General features: G+C 45.3%; 1 protein-coding gene across 2 annotated transcripts in view; it reads right to left on the bottom strand.

The window, feature by feature from the left end:
- The window catches only part of LOC139766109 (uncharacterized), a 136,294-nt gene that overhangs the window by 38,991 nt on the left and 74,031 nt on the right, over positions 1-23,272 (bottom strand). For both annotated transcript variants that reach the window (XM_071694303.1, XM_071694302.1), the window contains exon 2: positions 19,336-19,540. In XM_071694303.1, the coding sequence (XP_071550404.1) occupies positions 19,336-19,382 (47 nt within the window). In that variant the 5' untranslated portion in view covers positions 19,383-19,540. The remainder of the gene's footprint in view (positions 1-19,335; positions 19,541-23,272) is intronic.

The raw sequence follows: 23,272 nt of genomic DNA, 5'->3' as shown, positions 1-23,272 counted from the left end.
GCTTGATACATTACACTGTAGCCTGTAAAGCGTTCGCCAGCTATGGATAGAGTTGTGCGCAGGAGGATGGATGTGCTGGAAATGAGATGTTTGAGGACAATGTGTGGTGTGAGGTGGTTTGATCGAGTGAGTAACGTAAGGGTAAGAGAGATATGTGGAAATAAAAAGAGCGTGGTTGAGAGAACAGAAGAGGGTGTTTTGAAATGGTTTGGGCACATGGAGAGAATGAGTGAGGAAAGATTGACCAAGAGGATATATGTGTCGGAGGTGGAGGGAACGAGGAGAAGAGGGAGACCAAATTGGAGGTGGAAGGATGGAGTGAAAAAGATTTTGTGTGATCGGGGCCTGAACATGCAGGAGGTGAAAGGACGGCAAGGAATAGAGTGAATTGGAGCGATGTGGTATACCGGGGTTGACGTGCTGTCAGTGGATTGAATCAAGGCATGTGAAGCGTCTGGGGTAAACCATGGAAAGCTGTGTAGGTATGTATATTTGCGTGTGTGGACGTATGTATATACATGTGTATGGGAGGGGGTTGGGCCATTTCTTTCGTCTGTTTCCTTGCGCTACCTCGCAAACGCGGGAGACAGCGGCAAAAAAAAAAAAAAAAAATATATATATATATATATATATATATATATATATATATATATATATATATATATATATATATATATGTTTGAATCTAGGCAACGTGAATGTCAGGTTAGGTTAGGTTAGGTTAGGTTAGGTCAGGTTAGGTTAGGTTAGGTTAGGTCAAGTTAGGTTAGGTTAGGTTAGGTTAGGTTAGGTTAGGTCAGGTCAGGTTAGGTTAGGTTAGGTTAGGTTAGGTTAGGTCAGGTTAGGTTAGGTTAGGTTAGGTTAGGTTAGGTCAGGTTAGGTTAGGTTAGGTTAGGTTAGGTCAGGTTAGGTTAGGTTAGGTCAGGTTAGGTTAGGTTAGGTTAGGTTAGGTCAGGTTAGGTTAGGTTAGGTTAGGTTAGGTCAGGTTAGGTTAGGTTAGGTTAGGTCAGGTAGGTTAGGTTAGGTTAGGTTAGGTCAGGTTAGGTTAGGTTAGGTTAGGTCAGGTTAGGTTAGGTTAGGTTAGGTTAGGTTAGGTTAGGTTAGGTTAGGTTAGGTCAGGTTAGGTTAGGTTAGGTTAGGTTAGGTTAGGTCAGGTTAGGTTAGGTTAGGTTAGGTTAGGTCAGGTTAGGTTAGGTTAGGTTAGGTCAGGTTAGGTTAGGTTAGGTTAGGTTAGGTCAGGTTAGGTTAGGTTAGGTTAGGTTAGGTCAGGTTAGGTCAGGTTAGGTTAGGTTAGGTCAGGTTAGGAGAGCTTGTTACATTACACTGTAGCCTGTAAAGCGTTCGCCAGCTATGGATAGAGTTGTGCGCAGGAGGATGGATGTGCTGGAAATGAGATGTTTGAGGACAATGTGTGGTGTGAGGTGGTTTGATCGAGTGAGTAACGTAAGGGTAAGAGAGATATGTGGAAATAAAAAGAGCGTGGTTGAGAGAACAGAAGAGGGTGTTTTGAAATGGTTTGGGCACATGGAGAGAATGAGTGAGGAAAGATTGACCAAGAGGATATATGTGTCGGAGGTGGAGGGAACGAGGAGAAGAGGGAGACCAAATTGGAGGTGGAAGGATGGAGTGAAAAAGATTTTGTGTGATCAGGGCCTGAACATGCAGGAGGGTGAAAGGACGGCAAGGAATAGAGTGAATTGGAGCGATGTGGTATACCGGGGTTGACGTGCTGTCAGTGGATTGAATCAAGGCATGTGAAGCGTCTGGGGTAAACCATGGAAAGCTGTGTAGGTATGTATATTTGCGTGTGTGGACGTATGTATATACATGTGTATGGGAGGGGGTTGGGCCATTTCTTTCGTCTGTTTCCTTGCGCTACCTCGCAAACGCGGGAGACAGCGGCAAAAAAAAAAAAAAAAAAATATATATATATATATATATATATATATATATATATATATATATATATATATATATATATATATATGTATGTTTGAATCTAGGCAACGTGAATGTCAGGTTAGGTTAGGTTAGGTTAGGTTAGGTCAGGTCAGGTTAGGTTAGGTTAGGTTAGGTTAGGTCAGGTTAGGTTAGGTTAGGTTAGGTTAGGTTAGGTCAGGTTAGGTTAGGTTAGGTTAGGTTAGGTCAGGTTAGGTTAGGTTAGGTCAAGTTAGGTTAGGTTAGGTTAGGTTAGGTCAGGTTAGGTTAGGTTAGGTTAGGTTAGGTTAGGTCAGGTTAGGTTAGGTTAGGTTAGGTTAGGTCAGGTTAGGTTAGGTTAGGTTAGGTTAGGTTAGGTCAGGTTAGGTTAGGTTAGGTTAGGTTAGGTTAGGTTAGGTTAGGTAGGTTAGGTTAGGTTAGGTAGGTTAGGTTAGGTTAGGTTAGGTTAGGTCAGGTTAGGTTAGGTTAGGTTAGGTCAGGTTAGGTTAGGTTAGGTTAGGTTAGGTTAGGTTAGGTTAGGTCAGGTTAGGTTAGGTTAGGTTAGGTTAGGTTAGGTCAGGTTAGGTTAGGTTAGGTTAGGTTAGGTTAGGTCAGGTTAGGTTAGGTTAGGTTAGGTTAGGTTAGGTTAGGTTAGGTTAGGTTAGGTCAGGTTAGGTTAGGTTAGGTTAGGTTAGGTTAGGTTAGGTTAGGTTAGGTTAGGTTAGGTTAGGTTAGGTTAGGTTAGGTTAGGTTAGGTCAGGTTAGGTTAGGTTAGGTCAGGTTAGGTTAGGTTAGGTTAGGTTAGGTTAGGTTAGGTTAGGTTAGGTTAGGTTAGGTTAGGTTAGGTTAGGTTAGGTTAGGTTAGGTCAGGTTAGGTTAGGTTAGGTTAGGTTAGGTTAGGTTAGGTTAGGTTAGGTTAGGTTAGGTTAGGTTAGGTTAGGTTAGGTTAGGTTAGGTTAGGTTAGGTTAGGTTAGGTCAGGTTAGGTTAGGTTAGGTTAGGTTAGGTTAGGTTAGGTTAGGTTAGGTTAGGTTAGGTTAGGTTAGGTTAGGTTAGGTTAGGTTAGGTTAGGTTAGGTTAGGTTAGGTTAGGTCAGGTTAGGTTAGGTTAGGTTAGGTTAGGTTAGGTTAGGTTAGGTTAGGTTAGGTTAGGTTAGGTTAGGTTAGGTTAGGTTAGGTTAGGTTAGGTTAGGTTAGGTTAGGTTAGGTTAGGTTAGGTTAGGTTAGGTTAGGTTAGGTTAGGTTAGGTTAGGTTAGGTTAGGTTAGGTTAGGTTAGGTTAGGTTAGGTTAGGTTAGGTTAGGTTAGGTTAGGTTAGGTTAGGTTAGGTTAGGTTAGGTTAGGTTAGGTTAGGTTAGGTTAGGTTAGGTTAGGTTAGGTTAGGTTAGGTTAGGTTAGGTTAGGTTAGGTTAGGTTAGGTTAGGTTAGGTTAGGTTAGGTTAGGTTAGGTTAGGTTAGGTTAGGTTAGGTTAGGTTAGGTTAGGTTAGGTTAGGTTAGGTTAGGTTAGGTTAGGTTAGGTTAGGTTAGGTTAGGTTAGGTTAGGTTAGGTTAGGTTAGGTTAGGTTAGGTTAGGTTAGGTTAGGTTAGGTTAGGTTAGGTTAGGTCAGGTTAGGTTAGGTTAGGTTAGGTTAGGTTAGGTTAGGTTAGGTTAGGTTAGGTTAGGTTAGGTTAGGTTAGGTTAGGTTAGGTTAGGTTAGGTTAGGTTAGGTTAGGTTAGGTTAGGTTAGGTTAGGTTAGGTTAGGTTAGGTTAGGTTAGGTTAGGTTAGGTTAGGTTAGGTTAGGTTAGGTTAGGTTAGGTTAGGTTAGGTTAGGTAGGTTAGGTTAGGTTAGGTTAGGTTAGGTTAGGTTAGGTTAGGTTAGGTTAGGTTAGGTTAGGTTAGGTTAGGTTAGGTTAGGTTAGGTAGGTTAGGTTAGGTTAGGTTAGGTTAGGTTAGGTCAGGTTAGGTTAGGTTAGGTTAGGTTAGGTTAGGTTAGGTTAGGTTAGGTTAGGTTAGGTTAGGTTAGGTTAGGTTAGGTTAGGTTAGGTTAGGTTAGGTTAGGTTAGGTTAGGTTAGGTCAGGTTAGGTTAGGTTAGGTTAGGTTAGGTTAGGTTAGGTTAGGTTAGGTTAGGTTAGGTTAGGTTAGGTTAGGTTAGGTTAGGTTAGGTTAGGTTAGGTTAGGTTAGGTTAGGTCAGGTTAGGTTAGGTTAGGTTAGGTTAGGTTAGGTTAGGTTAGGTTAGGTTAGGTTAGGTTAGGTTAGGTTAGGTTAGGTTAGGTTAGGTTAGGTTAGGTTAGGTTAGGTTAGGTTAGGTTAGGTTAGGTTAGGTTAGGTTAGGTTAGGTTAGGTTAGGTTAGGTTAGGTTAGGTTAGGTTAGGTTAGGTTAGGTTAGGTTAGGTTAGGTTAGGTTAGGTTAGGTTAGGTTAGGTTAGGTTAGGTTAGGTTAGGTTAGGTTAGGTTAGGTTAGGTTAGGTTAGGTTAGGTTAGGTTAGGTTAGGTTAGGTTAGGTTAGGTTAGGTTAGGTTAGGTTAGGTTAGGTTAGGTTAGGTTAGGTTAGGTTAGGTTAGGTTAGGTTAGGTTAGGTTAGGTTAGGTTAGGTTAGGTTAGGTTAGGTTAGGTTAGGTTAGGTTAGGTTAGGTTAGGTTAGGTTAGGTTAGGTTAGGTTAGGTTAGGTTAGGTTAGGTTAGGTTAGGTTAGGTTAGGTTAGGTTAGGTTAGGTTAGGTTAGGTTAGGTTAGGTTAGGTTAGGTTAGGTTAGGTTAGGTTAGGTTAGGTTAGGTTAGGTTAGGTTAGGTTAGGTTAGGTTAGGTTAGGTTAGGTTAGGTTAGGTTAGGTTAGGTTAGGTTAGGTTAGGTTAGGTTAGGTTAGGTTAGGTTAGGTTAGGTTAGGTTAGGTTAGGTTAGGTTAGGTTAGGTTAGGTTAGGTTAGGTTAGGTTAGGTTAGGTTAGGTTAGGTTAGGTTAGGTTAGGTTAGGTTAGGTTAGGTTAGGTTAGGTTAGGTTAGGTTAGGTTAGGTTAGGTTAGGTTAGGTTAGGTTAGGTTAGGTTAGGTTAGGTTAGGTTAGGTTAGGTTAGGTTAGGTTAGGTTAGGTTAGGTTAGGTTAGGTTAGGTTAGGTTAGGTTAGGTTAGGTTAGGTTAGGTTAGGTTAGGTTAGGTTAGGTTAGGTTAGGTTAGGTTAGGTTAGGTTAGGTTAGGTTAGGTTAGGTTAGGTTAGGTTAGGTTAGGTTAGGTTAGGTTAGGTTAGGTCAGGTTAGGTTAGGTTAGGTTAGGTTAGGTTAGGTTAGGTTAGGTTAGGTTAGGTTAGGTTAGGTTAGGTAGGTTAGGTTAGGTTAGGTTAGGTTAGGTTAGGTTAGGTTAGGTTAGGTTAGGTTAGGTTAGGTTAGGTTAGGTTAGGTTAGGTTAGGTTAGGTTAGGTTAGGTTAGGTTAGGTTAGGTTAGGTTAGGTTAGGTCAGGTTAGGTTAGGTTAGGTTAGGTTAGGTCAGGTTAGGTTAGGTTAGGTTAGGTTAGGTTAGGTCAGGTTAGGTTAGGTTAGGTTAGGTTAGGTTAGGTCAGGTTAGGTTAGGTTAGGTTAGGTTAGGTCAGGTTAGGTTAGGTTAGGTTAGGTTAGGTTAGGTTAGGTTAGGTTAGGTCAGGTTAGGTTAGGTTAGGTTAGGTTAGGTTAGGTAGGTTAGGTTAGGTTAGGTTAGGTTAGGTCAGGTTAGGTTAGGTTAGGTTAGGTTAGGTCAGGTTAGGTTAGGTTAGGTTAGGTCAGGTTAGGTTAGGTTAGGTTAGGTTAGGTTAGGTTAGGTCAGGTTAGGTTAGGTTAGGTTAGGTTAGGTTAGGTTAGGTCAGGTTAGGTTAGGTTAGGTTAGGTTAGGTCAGGTTAGGTTAGGTTAGGTTAGGTTAGGTTAGGTTAGGTTAGGTTAGGTTAGGTTAGGTTAGGTTAGGTTAGGTCAGGTTAGGTTAGGTTAGGTTAGGTTAGGTCAGGTTAGGTCAGGTTAGGTTAGGTTAGGTCAGGTCAGGTTAGGTTAGGTTAGGTTAGGTTAGGTCAGGTTAGGTTAGGTTAGGTTTGGTTAGGTCAGGTTAGGTTAGGTTAGGTTAGGTTAGGTCAGGTCAGGTTAGGTTAGGTCAGGTTAGGTTAGGTTAGGTTAGGTCAGGTTAGGTTAGGTTAGGTTAGGTTAGGTCAGGTTAGGTTAGGTTAGGTTAGGTCAGGTTAGGTTAGGTTAGGTTAGGTCAGGTTAGGTTAGGTTAGGTTAGGTTAGGTTAGGTTAGGTCAGGTTAGGTTAGGTTAGGTTAGGTTAGGTTAGGTCAAGTTAGGTTAGGTTAGGTTAGGTTAGGTTAGGTCAGGTTAGGTTAGGTTAGGTTAGGTCAGGTTAGGTTAGGTTAGGTCAGGTTAGGTCAGGTTAGGTTAGGTTAGGTCAGGTTAGGTTAGGTTAGGTTAGGTTAGGTTAGGTCAGGTTAGGTTAGGTTAGGTTAGGTTAGGTTAGGTCAGGTTAGGTTAGGTTAGGTTAGGTCAGGTTAGGTTAGGTTAGGTTAGGTTAGGTCAGGTTAGGTCAGGTTAGGTTAGGTCAGGTTAGGAGAGCTTGATACATTACACTGTAGCCTGTAAAGCGTTCGCCAGCTATGGATAGAGTTGTGCGCAGGAGGATGGATGTGCTGGAAATAAGATGTTTGAGGACAATGTGTGGTGTGAGGTGGTTTGATCGAGTGAGTAACGTAAGGGTAAGAGAGATATGTGGAAATAAAAAGAGCGTGGTTGAGAGAACAGAAGAGGGTGTTTTGAAATGGTTTGGGCACATGGAGAGAATGAGTGAGGAAAGATTGACCAAGAGGATATATGTGTCGGAGGTGGAGGGAACGAGGAGAAGAGGGAGACGAAATTGGAGGTGGAAGGATGGAGTGAAAAAGATTTTGTGTGATCGGGGCCTGAACATGCAGGAGGGTGAAAGGACGGCAAGGAATAGAGTGAATTGGAGCGATGTGGTATACCGGGGTTGACGTGCTGTCAGTGGATTGAATCAAGGCATGTGAAGCGTCTGGGGTAAACCATGGAAAGCTGTGTAGGTATGTATATTTGCGTGTGTGGACGTATGTATATACATGTGTATCGGAGGGGGTTGGGCCATTTCTTTCGTCTGTTTCCTTGCGCTACCTCGCAAACGCGGGAGACAGCGGCAAAAAAAAAAAAAAAAAAAAAAAATATATATATATATATATATATATATATATATATATATATATATATATATATATATATATATATATATGTTTGAATCTAGGCAACGTGAATGTCAGGTTAGGTTAGGTTAGGTTAGGTTAGGTCAGGTTAGGTTAGGTTAGGTTAGGTCAAGTTAGGTTAGGTTAGGTTGGGTTAGGTTAGGTTAGGTCAGGTCAGGTTAGGTTAGGTTAGGTTAGGTTAGGTCAGGTTAGGTTAGGTTAGGTTAGGTCAGGTTAGGTTAGGTAGGTTAGGTTAGGTTAGGTCAGGTTAGGTTAGGTTAGGTCAGGTTAGGTTAGGTTAGGTTAGGTTAGGTCAGGTTAGGTTAGGTTAGGTTAGGTTAGGTTAGGTCAGGTTAGGTTAGGTTAGGTTAGGTTAGGTTAGGTTAGGTCAGGTTAGGTTAGGTTAGGTCAGGTTAGGTTAGGTTAGGTTAGGTTAGGTTAGGTTAGGTCAGGTTAGGTTAGGTTAGGTTAGGTTAGGTCAGGTTAGGTTAGGTTAGGTTAGGTCAGGTTAGGTTAGGTTAGGTTAGGTTAGGTCAGGTTAGGTTAGGTTAGGTTAGGTTAGGTTAGGTCAGGTTAGGTTAGGTTAGGTTAGGTTAGGTTAGGTCAGGTTAGGTTAGGTTAGGTCAGGTTAGGTCAGGTTAGGTTAGGTTAGGTCAGGTTAGGAGAGCTTGATACATTACACTGTAGCCTGTAAAGCGTTCGCCAGCTATGGATAGAGTTGTGCGCAGGAGGATGGATGTGCTGGAAATGAGATGTTTGAGGACAATGTGTGGTGTGAGGTGGTTTGATCGAGTGAGTAACGTAAGGGTAAGAGAGATATGTGGAAATAAAAAGAGCGTGGTTGAGAGAACAGAAGAGGGTGTTTTGAAATGGTTTGGGCACATGGAGAGAATGAGTGAGGAAAGATTGACCAAGAGGATATATGTGTCGGAGGTGGAGGGAACGAGGAGAAGAGGGAGACCAAATTGGAGGTGGAAGGATGGAGTGAAAAAGATTTTGTGTGATCGGGGCCTGAACATGCAGGAGGGTGAAAGGACGGCAAGGAATAGAGTGAATTGGAGCGATGTGGTATACCGGGGTTGACGTGCTGTCAGTGGATTGAATCAAGGCATGTGAAGCGTCTGGGGTAAACCATGGAAAGCTGTGTAGGTATGTATATTTGCGTGTGTGGACGTATGTATATACATGTGTATGGGAGGGGGTTGGGCCATTTCTTTCGTCTGTTTCCTTGCGCTACCTCGCAAACGCGGGAGACAGCGGCAAAAAAAAAAAAAAAAAAAAAAACATATATATATATATATATATATATATATATATATATATATATATATATATATATATATATATATATATATATATATATATGTTTGAATCTAGGCAACGTGAATGTCAGGTTAGGTTAGGTTAGGTTAGGTTAGGTCAGGTTAGGTTAGGTTAGGTTAGGTCAGGTTAGGTTAGGTTAGGTTAGGTTAGGTTAGGTTAGGTTAGGTTAGGTCAGGTTAGGTCAGGTCAGGTTAGGTTAGGTTAGGTTAGGTTAGGTCAGGTTAGGTTAGGTTAGGTTAGGTCAGGTCAGGTTAGGTTAGGTTAGGTTAGGTTAGGTCAGGTTAGGTTAGGTTAGGTTAGGTTAGGTCAGGTTAGGTTAGGTTAGGTTAGGTTAGGTTAGGTTAGGTCAGGTTAGGTTAGGTTAGGTTAGGTTAGGTTAGGTAGGTTAGGTTAGGTTAGGTTAGGTTAGGTTAGGTCAGGTTAGGTTAGGTTAGGTCAGGTTAGGTTAGGTTAGGTTAGGTTAGGTTAGGTCAGGTTAGGTTAGGTTAGGTTAGGTTAGGTCAGGTTAGGTCAGGTTAGGTTAGGTTAGGTTAGGTCAGGTTAGGTTAGGTTAGGTTAGGTTAGGTTAGGTCAGGTTAGGTTAGGTTAGGTTAGGTTAGGTCAGGTTAGGTCAGTTTAGGTCAGGTTAGGAGAGCTTGATACATTACACTGTAGCCTGTAAAGCGTTCGCCAGCTATGGATAGAGTTGTGCGCAGGAGGATGGATGTGCTGGAAATGAGATGTCTGAGGACAATGTGTGGTGTGAGGTGGTTTGATCGAGTGAGTAACGTAAGGGTAAGAGAGATATGTGGAAATAAAAAGAGCGTGGTTGAGAGAACAGAAGAGGGTGTTTTGAAATGGTTTGGGCACATGGAGAGAATGAGTGAGGAAAGATTGACCAAGAGGATATATGTGTCGGAGGTGGAGGGAACGAGGAGAAGAGGGAGACCAAATTGGAGGTGGAAGGATGGAGTGAAAAAGATTTTGTGTGATCGGGGCCTGAACATGCAGGAGGGTGAAAGGACGGCAAGGAATAGAGTGAATTGGAGCGATGTGGTATACCGGGGTTGACGTGCTGTCAGTGGATTGAATCAAGGCATGTGAAGCGTCTGGGGTAAATTATGGAAAGCTGTGTAGGTATGTATATTTGCGTGTGTGGACGTATGTATATACATGTGTATGGGAGGGGGTTGGGCCATTTCTTTCGTCTGTTTCCTTGCGCTACCTCGCAAACGCGGGAGACAGCGGCAAAAAAAAAAAAAAAAAAAAAAAAAATATATATATATATATATATATATATATATATATATATATATATATATATATATATATATATATGTTTGAATCTAGGCAACGTGAATGTCAGGTTAGGTTAGGTTAGGTTAGGTTAGGTCAGGTTAGGTTAGGTTAGGTTAGGTTAGGTCAGGTTAGGTTAGGTTAGGTTAGGTTAGGTTAGGTCAGGTTAGGTCAGGTCAGGTTAGGTTTAGGTTAGGTTAGGTTAGGTTAGGTTAGGTCAGGTTAGGTTAGGTTAGGTCAGGTTAGGTTAGGTTAGGTTAGGTTAGGTTAGGTCAGGTTAGGTTAGGTTAGGTTAGGTTAGGTTAGGTTAGGTTAGGTTAGGTTAGGTTAGGTTAGGTCAGGTTAGGTCAGGTTAGGTTAGGTTAGGTTAGGTTAGGTTAGGTTAGGTCAGGTTAGGTTAGGTTAGGTCAGGTTAGGTTAGGTTAGGTTAGGTTAGGTTAGGTTAGGTCAGGTTAGGTTAGGTTAGGTTAGGTTAGGTTAGGTTAGGTTAGGTCAGGTTAGGTCAGGTTAGGTTAGTTTAGGTTAGGTTAGGTTAGGTTAGGTTAGGTTAGGTCAGGTTAGGTCAGGTTAGGTTAGGTTAGGTTAGGTTAGGTTAGGTTAGGTTAGGTTAGGTTAGGTCAGGTTAGGTCAGGTTAGGTTAGTTTAGGTTAGGTTAGGTTAGGTTAGGTTAGGTTAGGTCAGGTTAGGTCAGGTTAGGTTAGTTTAGGTTAGGTTAGGTTAGGTTAGGTTAGGTTAGGTTAGGTTAGTTTAGGTTAGGTTAGGTTAGGTTAGGTTAGGTTAGGTTAGGAGAGCTTGATACATTACACTGTAGCCTGTCAAGCGTTCGCCAGCTTTCATGTTCCAATAATTTTTTTTTGTTTTGTTTTTAACACTTCACATTTTTCCCATGTATATAACATCACTAATAATATAGCTTATTTAAATTATACACGACGTGCAATATATTCTAACTTTGAAGGTAAACGTTTTCCTATTTTTGTTTTACAAATTTTATGAAGCTGGATTTACGACTATGCATTATAGAAAATGATGAATATGGCCCCACAGAACCTGCGAGGCACTGAAATAGTGATTTTTTGTTATAGTTACGACATTGGCCTCTCATCCCACAGGCTCCCTCATCCACAAAGAACCATAGCTACCTGGACCATCCAGTGACCCACCTCAGACCCTGTGGTTCCATCTGCTGTCGTGTCCAACCCATAGATACTGAAGGCTCTCTCAGGTCCTCCCTGTTCAACATTATCCTCACACTATCCTATCTCATCCCTTACTCTCACCTCATTATCCCTTGTTCACGTTTACTCTCTGTTTTCTGCTCTCATAATCCTCCCAAGCTCTGTTGCCAACTTCGGGAGCTTCTCTGTGGAGTCTGCCGTTCGAAATGTGTCATCAGCAAACAGATACTTATTCACCTCCCGTATTTACTTTCCCCCAGTAGACCCCGACATATAACGTAATCGTTGACCCCCCCTCTTGCTTCAGGAGCCTAGCTTTTACCTCCCACAATACTTCCTTTCGTTCATGACTATATCAAAAAACCACAATGATAACCACCACACAGTCTTGACGTGACTTGCCTTCACTAAGAACCATTCCCTCTTCGTTCCTCCTAACACGCATGCTTTACGTCATATATATATATATATATATATATATATATATATATATATATATATATATATATATATATATATATATATATGCAAGGAAGGCGGGTGGCCACTCGGTGCAGAACAGCTGGACGAGACGTTCCCCGCTGGCTCACTGCTCCTGCCGTCACCACCACACCGACCACGGCAACTTCAAAGGATTTTTTTCCAAAATTTTTCGGCTCACAGTTCACTCATTTGTAAGTGTAAGTGGCTGAGGGTTGACTCTATGAACCGCTGGCTGGCCAGAGCAAGTGGTCACACGTTGCTGGTCGAGGGAGCAAAGCAGTGTGGGAGCAGAGAGGGTGAGTATTGTTGGTGTGGACGTGGGTCATGGGCCTGCTCGACTGATGAAGGGACGAGGGTTAGTGTGAGGTGGTCAAGACGTGGTGGATCCGTAACGAGGAAGCTGGACGGTGACGTCGGGACCTGATACACCATCTCTGAACAACGACTTACAGCATCATGACGGTACGACCCTCGAGCACGACGGTAAGATCCTCGAACACGGCGGTACGACTCAAAATCACTGAGTTACGACACACTGGTGTGGTGGCCTGGCCATCATACCTGAAGGTGGCACGTATGTGTATGTTCAACGGGTTAATCACGAACGATTGTGGAGGAGGAGGAGGAGGTGTAGGGTGGGTGAGTATGAGGCGGGCCACACTGGCGCTACAGTAATGGACAGCAGTACACACACACCAGTACTTGACAGAAGCAGTTCACTCCGCCTAGCAAGCCGAGGACAACTTGCCCACAACAATGACTTCCTTTGTATTTACGGATCGTGCGATGAATGGTCGCCTCCATCTGAGTGAGATTTATGGCCGCCCTCCCTCTGTGGCAGCGCCTCAGTAGGCCTGTGTGGCTGCCTGGGCTTGGCCAACCTCACACAGGAGACTCGGGGACTTGACCACCGTAGGGCCTGTGTGATGGCCGTGAGGAGCAGGAGAGGGAGGCTGGCGCGACACCACAGAAATCCTTGACACTTAGGAGGAGCCATGTGTGATGAACAGTACTACAGAACTCAAGAGTTTTGTAGGCTTGAGAGGCATCTTGCTTGATAAGAGCGTCCAGTGGGAGGCAATGAACGGGTTCACCTCACTCTCGGAGCCTTGTCTCGTGAGGGAAGTGTGAGGTGGAAAATTGGTAACTAGAAGTAAATTCCAGTTATTTCAGAAAATAACGTGGATGTTCACCTTTTTTTTTGTATGATACGAAGATATGTAGTCCCATTACCTCTGAAAGCCATGTTTATTTACCAGACAAATAGTTCATTAATTTGTCAAATGCGTATAATAACGAATTTCAGTATCAAAACAGGTACAGTGATCTTGAGATGGAATCGCCACAGGTATATTGATCTTGTGGTAGAACCGTCACAGGTATATTGATCTTGTGGTAGAACCGTCACAGGTATATTGATCTTATGGTAGAACCTTCACAGGTATATTGATCTTGTGGTAGAACCTTCACAGGTATATTGATCTTGTGGTAGAACCGTCACAGGTATATTGATCTTGTGGTAGAACCGTCACACGTATGTTGATCGTGAAGTCAGAGTAGACACAGTTGACAGATCTTTGCATTGGAAAAGGAAGATTGGGTGTTATGCTTTTACACTGTTATGATGACCACATTCCAAGTTGATGTCAAGCCAGAGACGAAGACCTGGCCGGTGAGGCGTCCTGCCTTAGGTGAATTAATTTAGTCTCTCTTAACTTTAATTACCAGCTTTCTTTAATAGTCATTACCTCGGGAAGAAAACGGGACCATCCTATTCTAAGATAGTAGACTCGGGTTGAAGGCTTAACTTGTATGTCTTCGAGGTATAAAAACCTTGATTACCGGAGACTTTGGTTAAAAAATTTAATTTGCTTTATTGACAACAGAGCCACAGTCATACCGTAGAGTTGGGTAGCATTATTGGGGTCGAATGATTCCCGAAATTCATGCCATTGCGTTAATTACATCTGGCAAGTGATCCCTACGACCTTCGTGTCATTCACGTCACCAATGTTTACGACGCTATTCCCCTGATAATGCCACCCCACCCGGGGACAGCTGACTTTTATTATGATTTTTCTCGCTTGGCGGCAATATATGTATGGGGTTCTCTCTCCCTCCCCCCACGGGGCTGCTCGCGCGCGGGTCAGGACCGTGGCTAACGTAATGCGGGGGAAGGTCAGGTTATTCCCCATGTGTGGGGCAGTGACGGGGTCCTCCTCCGCCCCAGCGCCACACATAAACCCACAAACCGGGATAATCGTTTTTGGTGCGGGAGTTGAGGATAATAGAGCAATAAAGGCCAGGGTTCGCGGCCCCACCTGGGGCCTTTGTGGTGGTGCCTTCATCCCCCCTCCCCACCTCCCTACACACACACACACACACACACACACACACACACACACACACACACGCCGCTCCTCAACCAGCCAGAACCAGCGAAAATTTTTATTTTCTTCTTCTTCGCCCCGTCTCAGACACTGTAATTTGGCTACACGGTATCATATAAACTTTTACGTACAAAATATTTACGTATAACTTGTGGCTGTAAAGTGAATAAGACGTAGGGAACACGACCGTCTGACGTAGCAAGTTGGGAGGTCAGCGGGGACTTGAGTGTGTGTGTGTGTGTGTGTGTACCACGTCCAGCAAAGGCAAGGGGCAAGACAGCGGTAACCCGGGTTCCAGTAAGGCCGCTTTCTATACCGGGATGTCATGAGGTGGTCGACGCTAGCGGGCATGGCATTATGTCCTGGAGGCGGCCTGAGTGTTTTTACTGGGGCGTCGAGTGAGGAGGAGGAGGTGGTGGCGGCGGGCCGGGGGCGTGAATGGTGCCGCTCCTGTAGAAACCCGTCCCATCTACACTACCGCCACCACCACCATCACCACCAGCCTCCAACACCACGCAGGGCACCACCACCACTAGCCTCCAACACCACGCAGGGCACCACCACCACTAGCCTCCAACATCACACAGGGCACCACCACCACTAGCCTCCAACATCACACAGGGCACCACCACCACTAGCCTCCAACACCACGCAGGGCACCACTACCACTAGCCTCCAACACGACACTGGGCACCATCAGCCTCCCGCCACAGCATCACCACCACCACCACAGCACTTCTGTATGCCTGGCCCACACCAGCGTTCCAGACGCAAGGCCGACAGCTGAGGAGGAACGACCAGCCTACCTCTCAAGTCTTGCTTGATGCGCACCAATATTCTCCTGCATGTAACACACTCGCCAGAACCATTTTCTTTTTCTCTATCTTCTTTTTTGCCCTGACAGCTTAATCACAACACTCCCTTGTGTTGCATCAGTCAGGGGTGGGCGTCTGTCACACACACACACACACACACACACACACACACACACACACACACGCGCGCGCGCGCGCGCGAAGAGAAACTTTGAAAATCATATTAAGGAGAAGGCGGGGTAGGATCCGTAACTCTTCCACCAATTCATCAGGTGTAAATTAACTGTTAAAAGGAGTGGAAAAGGTCAAACGTCATTCATACTTTTCCGTAAGAATGGAGATGTGGAACAGGCACTCAACTTCACACCAGTCTAACGAACGAATGTGGTTGTTAAGATCCGGAAAAGTCAGATAATTAGAAAACAGAGGGATGGTTTTCTACTGACGAGAGGTTATTTAAGTGAGGGACTTCACAGTTGTAAGGAAAGGAGGTCATGTGTATTGAACGTCTTAGATTTCCACGAGAGAGTGAGCTCTGTCTATTTTGGACAAAAAGGATAACTGGGTGGATGATGTGTATATGAAGTGTCATAAAGATACTGACGGTGTGTCGCATGGGTGGCTGATTAAGAAGTTGGGTCACCAGGCAGGAATAATGAAGAAACTCCTTCGATGGATAAAAGATTACAGATATGAGTAGATGGGAACAGAGTACGCAAGACAGAGGAGCCTTCGAGGGTCGAAGTCACCAGCGGAGTGCGACAAGGTTTTGTTCTGGAAACCATTAATTTTCTTGATCTATGTATCTGACTTACGTGAAGGTATGGCCATGTACCTGAATGTGTTTGCAGATGATGCAAAGATCATGAGGGAAGTGAAAGGTATTGAGGACTGCATCGCATTACAAGGGGACCTTCACAAACTCCAAAGTTGGTTTGATGAATGGTTGATGAAGTTCTTCCCGAGCGAGTGAAGGGTAATGAGGATGGGACATAGTTAAAGAATGCCTCGATATGGTTAATTTCTAGCTGGAAATAAGTTCCAGGATTCTGTGTGTGTTAGAAGGTCATGGGAGATGACATCATCTCCACCATGTCGCCAGAGTCCCATATTAAGAGACTGGTTAACGAGACAAACTGTCTTCTAGTGTGTGTGTGTGTGTGTGTGTGTGTGTGTGTGTGTGACGACTAGCAAGGTAAGGTCGCATAGAGTCACCTCTGCTTGGAACAATAAAGTCATTCTGCATCTTAGCTCAGCGTCAGCTTGTGGAACTTCATAAGGATGAAAGTGTAAGTAAACATCCCCGAGAGTTTTATTTCCACGGTATCTTGCCACGGTCCTGTGGTCACTGGTATGATCAGGAGGGGCCCAGTCCCCAGGTCCTCTGGCCAGTGGTGTTGTCAGGAGGAAGTTGGCCCAGTCCCCTGGTCTTCTGGCCGGTGGTGTTGTCAGGAGGAAGTTGGCCCAGTCCCCTGGTCCTCTGGCCGGTGGTGTTGTCAGGAGGAAGTTGGCCCAGTCCCCTGGTCCTCTGGCCGGTGGTGTGGTCAGGAGGAAGTTGGCCCAATCCTCCGGGTGTGACCAGCCAACAGCTGTCCCTGTTGTGGCCAGGGAAGACCAGCTTGGCAGGCTCGTGGTGTCAAAAGTGATTTTCTGGATAATGATTCGTATGACTGATTTGTGAGTGACGGATTAGGAGGAACCGGGTCGCGGAATGGCCATCGGAGGTGGACTGATAGATGTCCGATACGTCATAACTTCGGTGGGTGGAGGAGGTGTTGGTGGTAAGGTGATGGTAGCTCGTACCAAGTTGATGGTACGCGTTCCAGGCCGGTGTATCCTGGAAAAGAAACTGTCCAGTAGGATGACCACAGCCCCAGGGGGGACGGTCCAGCTTTTCCAGAACGTGTATGAAAGTATTCCAGCTGACCAGAGCGTAAGGTCAAAAAGAGGCAAGTTATGTACAGGGTAGATTTCAACACAGTAGTTGATGTATCTTTATTCTCTGTCTCTCCTGAAGGTTAGCGGGTGGTGTAGTGGGCGCCAGAGGCATTACTGGGATACTTTCAAAGACGCATCACCACAGGGATGACTATTTAAACTGTTCGTGTACGGATCTGTTACCCTGTTTTGACGGGGCGCTCATGGACACAGAGCAGGAGGGGCCTGTACTGCCTTACCCCTAGTGGTGGGGTGGGAGAACCCTTCCTCCTGGCTTCCTTTTCCATAGTGGCTGGAGAAGGCGTCTTTCCTGTTGACTTTCCCTTCCCGAGCCGTGAGGGGGGCGTGCCACCAACCCCTCCGTCGGCTTTCGCCTCCACCTCTTTCCTCCCCCTTTCCTCAGTCTCTGCCACTCGCAGCCCTTATACCGCCTTGCAAGAAAACGAGGAACTCCGAGGAAGAAAATGGAGATGAATAAGAAAGGAAAATAAGAGGGAAATGGTCATTAGGGTGGTAACAGGCCATTACCCATGACGTCAGAGCTGGCGCTGCTTAGGAGGTAATGAGGCTATATTAAACCCTGGTTACCTTCTGGTAATTGATGGTAACAGTGGGGGAAAAATGTGTGCTTTTTGGAATGATCCAAACAGGTGTTTTGGAAAGTTGATGAAGGGTGATTAACCCGGCCTACTGTCTTGCTAATGATGGTTGGTTCACTGCAGTCTGGCACTACTGGTTGGTTCACTGCAGTTTGGTACCACTGGTTGGTTCACTGCAGTTTGGTACCACTGGTTGGTTCACTGCAGTCTCGTATCACTGGTTGGTTCACTGCTGTCTTGGTAGTACTTGCTGGTTCACTGTTCTCGTTATCACTGAACTTAATAGTGACGGGTTTCACTGGCCTCAGATGGTTTTTAGATAAAGTGGATATCACTGATGTTACCACCTTATTCTTAGCTCAAATTCCTTAAATCGGTCAACCCAACGCTTTGTTATCGGCTTCTCCAACACTTTATATCGTTTACTCCAACACCATCATCGGTCACTCCTCATACCACTCCAACACTTTGTAGGCGGCCACTGCAACGCCTCATCTCGGTCACTGCAACACCTCATCTCGGCCACTGCAACGCCTCATCTCGGTCACTGCAACGCCTCATCTCGGTCACTGCAACGCCTCATCTCGGCCACTGCAACACCTCATCTTGGTCACTTGCAACACCTCATCTCGGTCACTGCAACACCTGGGTCATCCTGACACTCATCTCACTTGACCGTACATCAGTATAAGTCACTTGTCAGTTGGACTCTACTGTCGGCCGGTTGAACACTCTCCTCCTCTACATCTGAACGCCTTTGAACCCTTGAGTTTCCAACTTTATAGATGATTATAGACACTCTAATACTAGCGTCTATAACGCCGTGTTAACCGCTCCATCTCATCTATCTATCGTTCATAGTTTTCATAAAGGATCAATCGCTCTTACGTGTAATTAAAGCCGTTGTTTGTCTCCATGTTTCATTACAGTAGCCTTATTACTCACATGTAATGTTTTCAGACTGTAAGATGTCACTGATCTGTAACCTGGTTACAGGTGGTTACAGTTTGTCTATACTCGGGTCAATCCTTGACGACGGTGTCTCATCAATGGTTCTCACACTGAACTGTAGACACGTAAACTGTGCACTAGCCACCCATGTGATGTCTGGCATTACCAATATTTCTTGTGTTTTAAAGCGATTTGTATCTGACATCGCCCTGGTCCCCTATGTGTCTACCATCTTTGCTATCATTCGTCATTCAGCATCTGTGGCTTCTCTTGTCTCCACTGAACTCAGTCCGTCTGGCCATGTAAGCGAGCGTGCGTCTTGCTAGAGCAGAGGAGCAGAATAAACTTAAGACACTCAGACCCAAACAGCTGGCACGTAGGCCATTGTAATACCTATATATATTCACTAACAGCTTCCCCCGAGGTGTGGGAACAGTCGTGTGTGTGTAGGTTATTACAAGCGCTCTATCGGCAACGAACAACCCTCCCTCCAGACAACTTCACATTGCTTAACTTTCCTCGTGTTGTTTGGATTTTTCACTTATAACTTGGCGGGAAGCGAACGTTAGTTCCAGAGTGGGAAATGCTCCACGCTGGGTAGGAACTGGTGCCGCTTATCTTGTCTAGTTATAAGTGAAGGACTAATTTACATTTTTCTGTATAGATATACCGAATATATACATACACGGGAGGGGAAGGGTTTTCGTAAGAAATGGTGGAAAGTCAGGACAAAAATATAAGGAAAGAAACCTTCATGCCAGTTATAATTAAGTGGCCAAGAGTATCTGGAATCGTTTTACTGTAAAGTTGCCAGATTTTTCCAAACATCTAATTGTCATGTTCCAGAAGACGAAAATGAATTACAGAAATGCTTAAAGGATGAGATTATATCTGGTGGTAAGTGAGTCACTGTGAGTGTCAGAAGTGTAAGAGTGGAGGGGGAGATGGACAAGGAGGTGGTAGGATGGTGTATCAGGGACCTGAAGCATTTGATAGAACGAACTGGATTGATGTGGTTTATGGGGGGCGACGTTCTGTCCTTGGATTGAACTAGGGACGATACACTAATGGAGTGGTCTGAGGGGTCTAGCTTAGGATGGCGGGCTGTGGTTGCGATGCATGATACATGATGCCTGGAGGCTGGGATATGTGCAAGTGAGGCTTCTGTTCCTTTAGCTCCTGACGCTACCTAACGTAGGAGGAAGAGAGAGAGAGAGAGAGAGAGAGAGAGAGAGAGAGAGAGAGAGAGAGAGAGAGAGAGAGAGAGAGAGAGAGAGGTGGCGCGCGGTACTTACTGCTTATTGATGTATTGCAAGAAGGATCCCTGCTTGTACTGGACCATGTACTCTGGCACATGGCACTCCTCACCCTGGCCCAGGTCCTCCCTGATAGTGGCGGTCGAACCGTAGAGCCAGGCCTCCTTGATGGCCAGCTGCTGCCCTGGGACGGCGCAGGAGAACACCAGGTCTCTGTCCGAGCAAACCTCGGCCACCTCCCCGCCTGCAGGGAACACAACACACAGACGTTAGCGAACACTCCGCCTCCACAACACAGTTACATATAGCCTTTACATAGAGATATGATGATGCACATAGCAGACTATCAGTGCACTTGTGATTCAATCAATAAGAATACACCCACACTGACCCTCTCTCTCTCTCTCTCTCTCTCTCTCTCTCTCTCTCTCTCTCTCTCTCTCTCTCTCTCTCTTCTAAGATCATAAAAAAGTATGTAAAGTTCTCCTACGCAGATGTTCGACCTGCCTCGAGGAAATGGCAAAAGGAAATCAAATCAAGCTGGACTATTGAAAAGTAATGTGTGTTTGATTAAAGAAGAAAAATTTACAGAAATTCTGAAAGAGCGCTTAAAGAAATGTAAGAAGAGAAGGATTAATTTTTGTGTGTTTTTGACGTTGGAGGTTCCAGTCATGGACAAAAGTCCACATCAAGGCCTGGCTTTAATTGAAATATAGCTAAGTTAATGAGAGGGAAAAATGAAGTGAAAACGGAGTGCTTACGAATTCTGGAGGAAGTGAAAAACATGTCTTTTAAACTTTGCCAGTTCATAGTTATTGGGAAAGACATGAGAAGGCAGAGAGTTCCAAAGCTTCGTCCTGTGGGGGAAGAAACGGTTGTCAAAAAGGCCCATGCTCGTGTTGCTAATGGTCACACAATAATCTTGCGACGCACCAGCTTGCCGAATAGTGCGTGGCCTGCCTAGTAGTGGGGGGCACACAGGCAGACAACTCTCGGGAGCTAAAACCTATAGAAGAGGGAAAGTGATCCAACATTGTGGCGTAAGCCGAAGGGGGTCAACTTTTGGAGTTATCCTGGGAAAATTTAAAAGTATGACAGCCTTCGACTCAACTCTGTCCACTAAGGATGTAGAGCTAAAACCACCCCAGATGTGTGAGCAGTACTCCATACAAGGACGGATCAATCCTTTATATAAACGGAGCAACTGCTCAGAAGAAAAGAAACTTCGACATCTAAACAGGACTCCTAGTTTCTTCGAGGCAAACTTTAGCATTTCGGTAATATGGGATTTCCAACTAGAGATTTTGTTATAATAATTCCAAGTATCTTCACTGAGTCAAGAGGTGCAATTACAGAACTGTCGAAAAACGGGAAAATTGTGGGGAACTTTTGATAGAGAGATGGGCAGAAATTGGATCTTGGAGGCATTACATCTAACCAGATTTGGAGTTGGTATATCTTAAACACTGGTCAGATTTTGGAGTTAATGTATCATCATAATGTAAGCACTGGTCAGAGATCTACTTATAGAAAACCAACAGTATTAGGAATCATTGTGGGAGACTTTCCATAGCAGAGCATCAGACACCAATACTGACCCTCCCTCACCTGCAAGCCAGAGGATACCTCTCGATGTATGAAGCTTTGGTCATCAGTAAGGAAGGTCATTTTGGCAGAGTCCACACTAGGGCATCGAGATCAATACCCTCACTAAGAACACAAACCATACGAGGACAAATGAGCTGATAGTATCCTCGAATTATTATGATAATGTCCCATAACTTACGTGTTCGTCATACAGGTTACGCAACACAGTAGAGCCAGATGACCCCGTGTTGTGACACTGACTATATTGGCCTACATGTTATCAGTCTGTGTGTGTTTTGCCTGACATGATGTGAGGCGGCGGCAGGAGGGGAGGAGGAGGAGGATGAGGAGGAGGGACCAGCTCACACACAGGACTCATCAGCGGGACAAGCTTAAGGCCAGTAGTTACAAGGGTAACACACTCGTCCCTGTTATTTCCACAGTTTCTGCATGACTGTGCCATCAGAACGCCAGGGACGCGCGCGCTCGTGCGTGCGTGTGTGTATGTGTGTGTATGTGTGTGTGTGTGTGTGTGTGTGTGTATGTGTGTGTGTGTGTATGTGTGTGTGTGTGTGTGTGTGTGTGTGTGTGTGTGTGTGTGTGTGTGTTGTCATGCACCAGGTCACAAGAGGCATGCGTCGCCAGCCGTCTATATCTGGCACTGAGGCATGACACAGACGCCACACTGGACGGTGGAATCCCAGATACGATAAATGACTAGTTATTCATTTATTCCATATAATTGTATGGCATAGTAGGGTGTTCTTTACTGGTTGACAGGTGAGGGGATGTGGCGACCTCCTGGTAGACAGAACTGGTAGATTAGTCAGTCACCCAGTTGAAGGACGACCCAAATGACTCGACTGGCAGACAGTGGATCACTTGGGTTGATCCCGAGGGTCCATCATCCTCCAACTCTTCCTCTCCTTTTAATAAAACTTTCTGTTGCTCACCACGTCTCCAAGAACCCTCCAAGAAACCTACCTCCCACTGTCTTCGCCTCCAAAGCCCGTGCCTTCACGCAACCCCGGGGAACCTCCCAGAACACCCCTCCCAAATTCTTCAACTCGCAGAACCTGTCCCTCCTTCCAGGCAAGAAGGAGGGAGTCCCAACACCCTGTCCAGCCACCTGGAAGGGCGTGGCGCAGGAGGAGGTCAGTCAGGGTGGCTGGGGTGGCGCAGGACGGGGTGAGTCAGGGCGGCTGGGGTGGTGCAGGAGGGGGTCAGTCATCTTGCGCTGTTCCTTCCTCCTTATCAAGTCGTGTTCATCAAAATGACTTTAAATAGTATCATTTTACCACCATTTACATCTCTGACATTTACCTCATTTCAGTGTCATTTACACCACCCATAAATTTACACCGTGTCACTGTAATCTCCGCCATATCACCATCATTTACATCAACTCTGTCATTTACACCACATGAGGCATTTACACCAGTTCATTATAATTTACACAATATCATCATTCTTGCTTTTGTTACATCATGTTTGTCATGTACACCACATCACCCTTATTTACATCACCTCACAGTTCACCTTCACTCACCACTCACTCTCTCTCTCTCTCTCTCTCTCTCTCTCTCTCTCTCTCTCTCTCTCTCTCTCTCTCTCTCTCTCACACCTCCACAAATTTCTTCATCGTCACCACCATTCCTGGGGCCCCCCGTCATGAGGCCCCCCCACTACATCCGCAAGGACGTTCCTACATTTCTAATGAGGAACATCAAAAGGAATTGTCGTTCCCCCCAAAAAATATACAACAACATTCCTGCACACACACACAGCATGTGAGGGAGACACGCACGGCGCCCTTGTGGTACACGCGAGATAAATATTCTCTTTATCATAAACATCCTCAAGAACTGTGTCTTTATGCTAATGTATTCCCCCCAGCCCCGCCTCGCCCCCGGGCCGAGGGTCGGGGCGAGAAGTCTTGGTCACATGTGTTGTGGTGGCGAGTGGATGGAACTCCCTGGCAAAGATGGTGGGTCACTCGCTGAGGCTGGAGTCATAACTAGGACTGTCACTCCTCCTCCATGGGGTCCAGACTTGTGTCGTCGCTCGGGAACTTCGAGGAGGCGTTCGTGGCCGACGCCAGAGTGAACCTCAGGACGCCCGTGGAACTGTGTCGGGTCCTCGGTACAGTTTTGGTAGCGAGGTGGCGACTGTGTCTTTGGGACGAGAGGGCTGGACACTGGCCCTCCTCAGGTCGTGACTTATCCTGGCTTCATCCAACCTACACCAGAACGTTCTTTTAGGGTACTGACAAACCTCTGAGGAAAACTAGTACTCTCAAAATTGAAGCTTGATGAAAAATAGTTCGAATCCTGGTTGTAGCCGTGGGTCCACAGTCCACCCAGCTGTTCATCCTACCCGAGGGTTTGGT

Source organism: Panulirus ornatus, chromosome 57 (assembly GCF_036320965.1).
Source record: "Panulirus ornatus isolate Po-2019 chromosome 57, ASM3632096v1, whole genome shotgun sequence".
NCBI classification, from domain to species: Eukaryota; Metazoa; Arthropoda; class Malacostraca; order Decapoda; family Palinuridae; genus Panulirus; species Panulirus ornatus.
The sequence above is the reverse complement of the archived record's forward strand: the minus strand, read 5'-3'. Positions and strand labels throughout refer to the sequence as shown.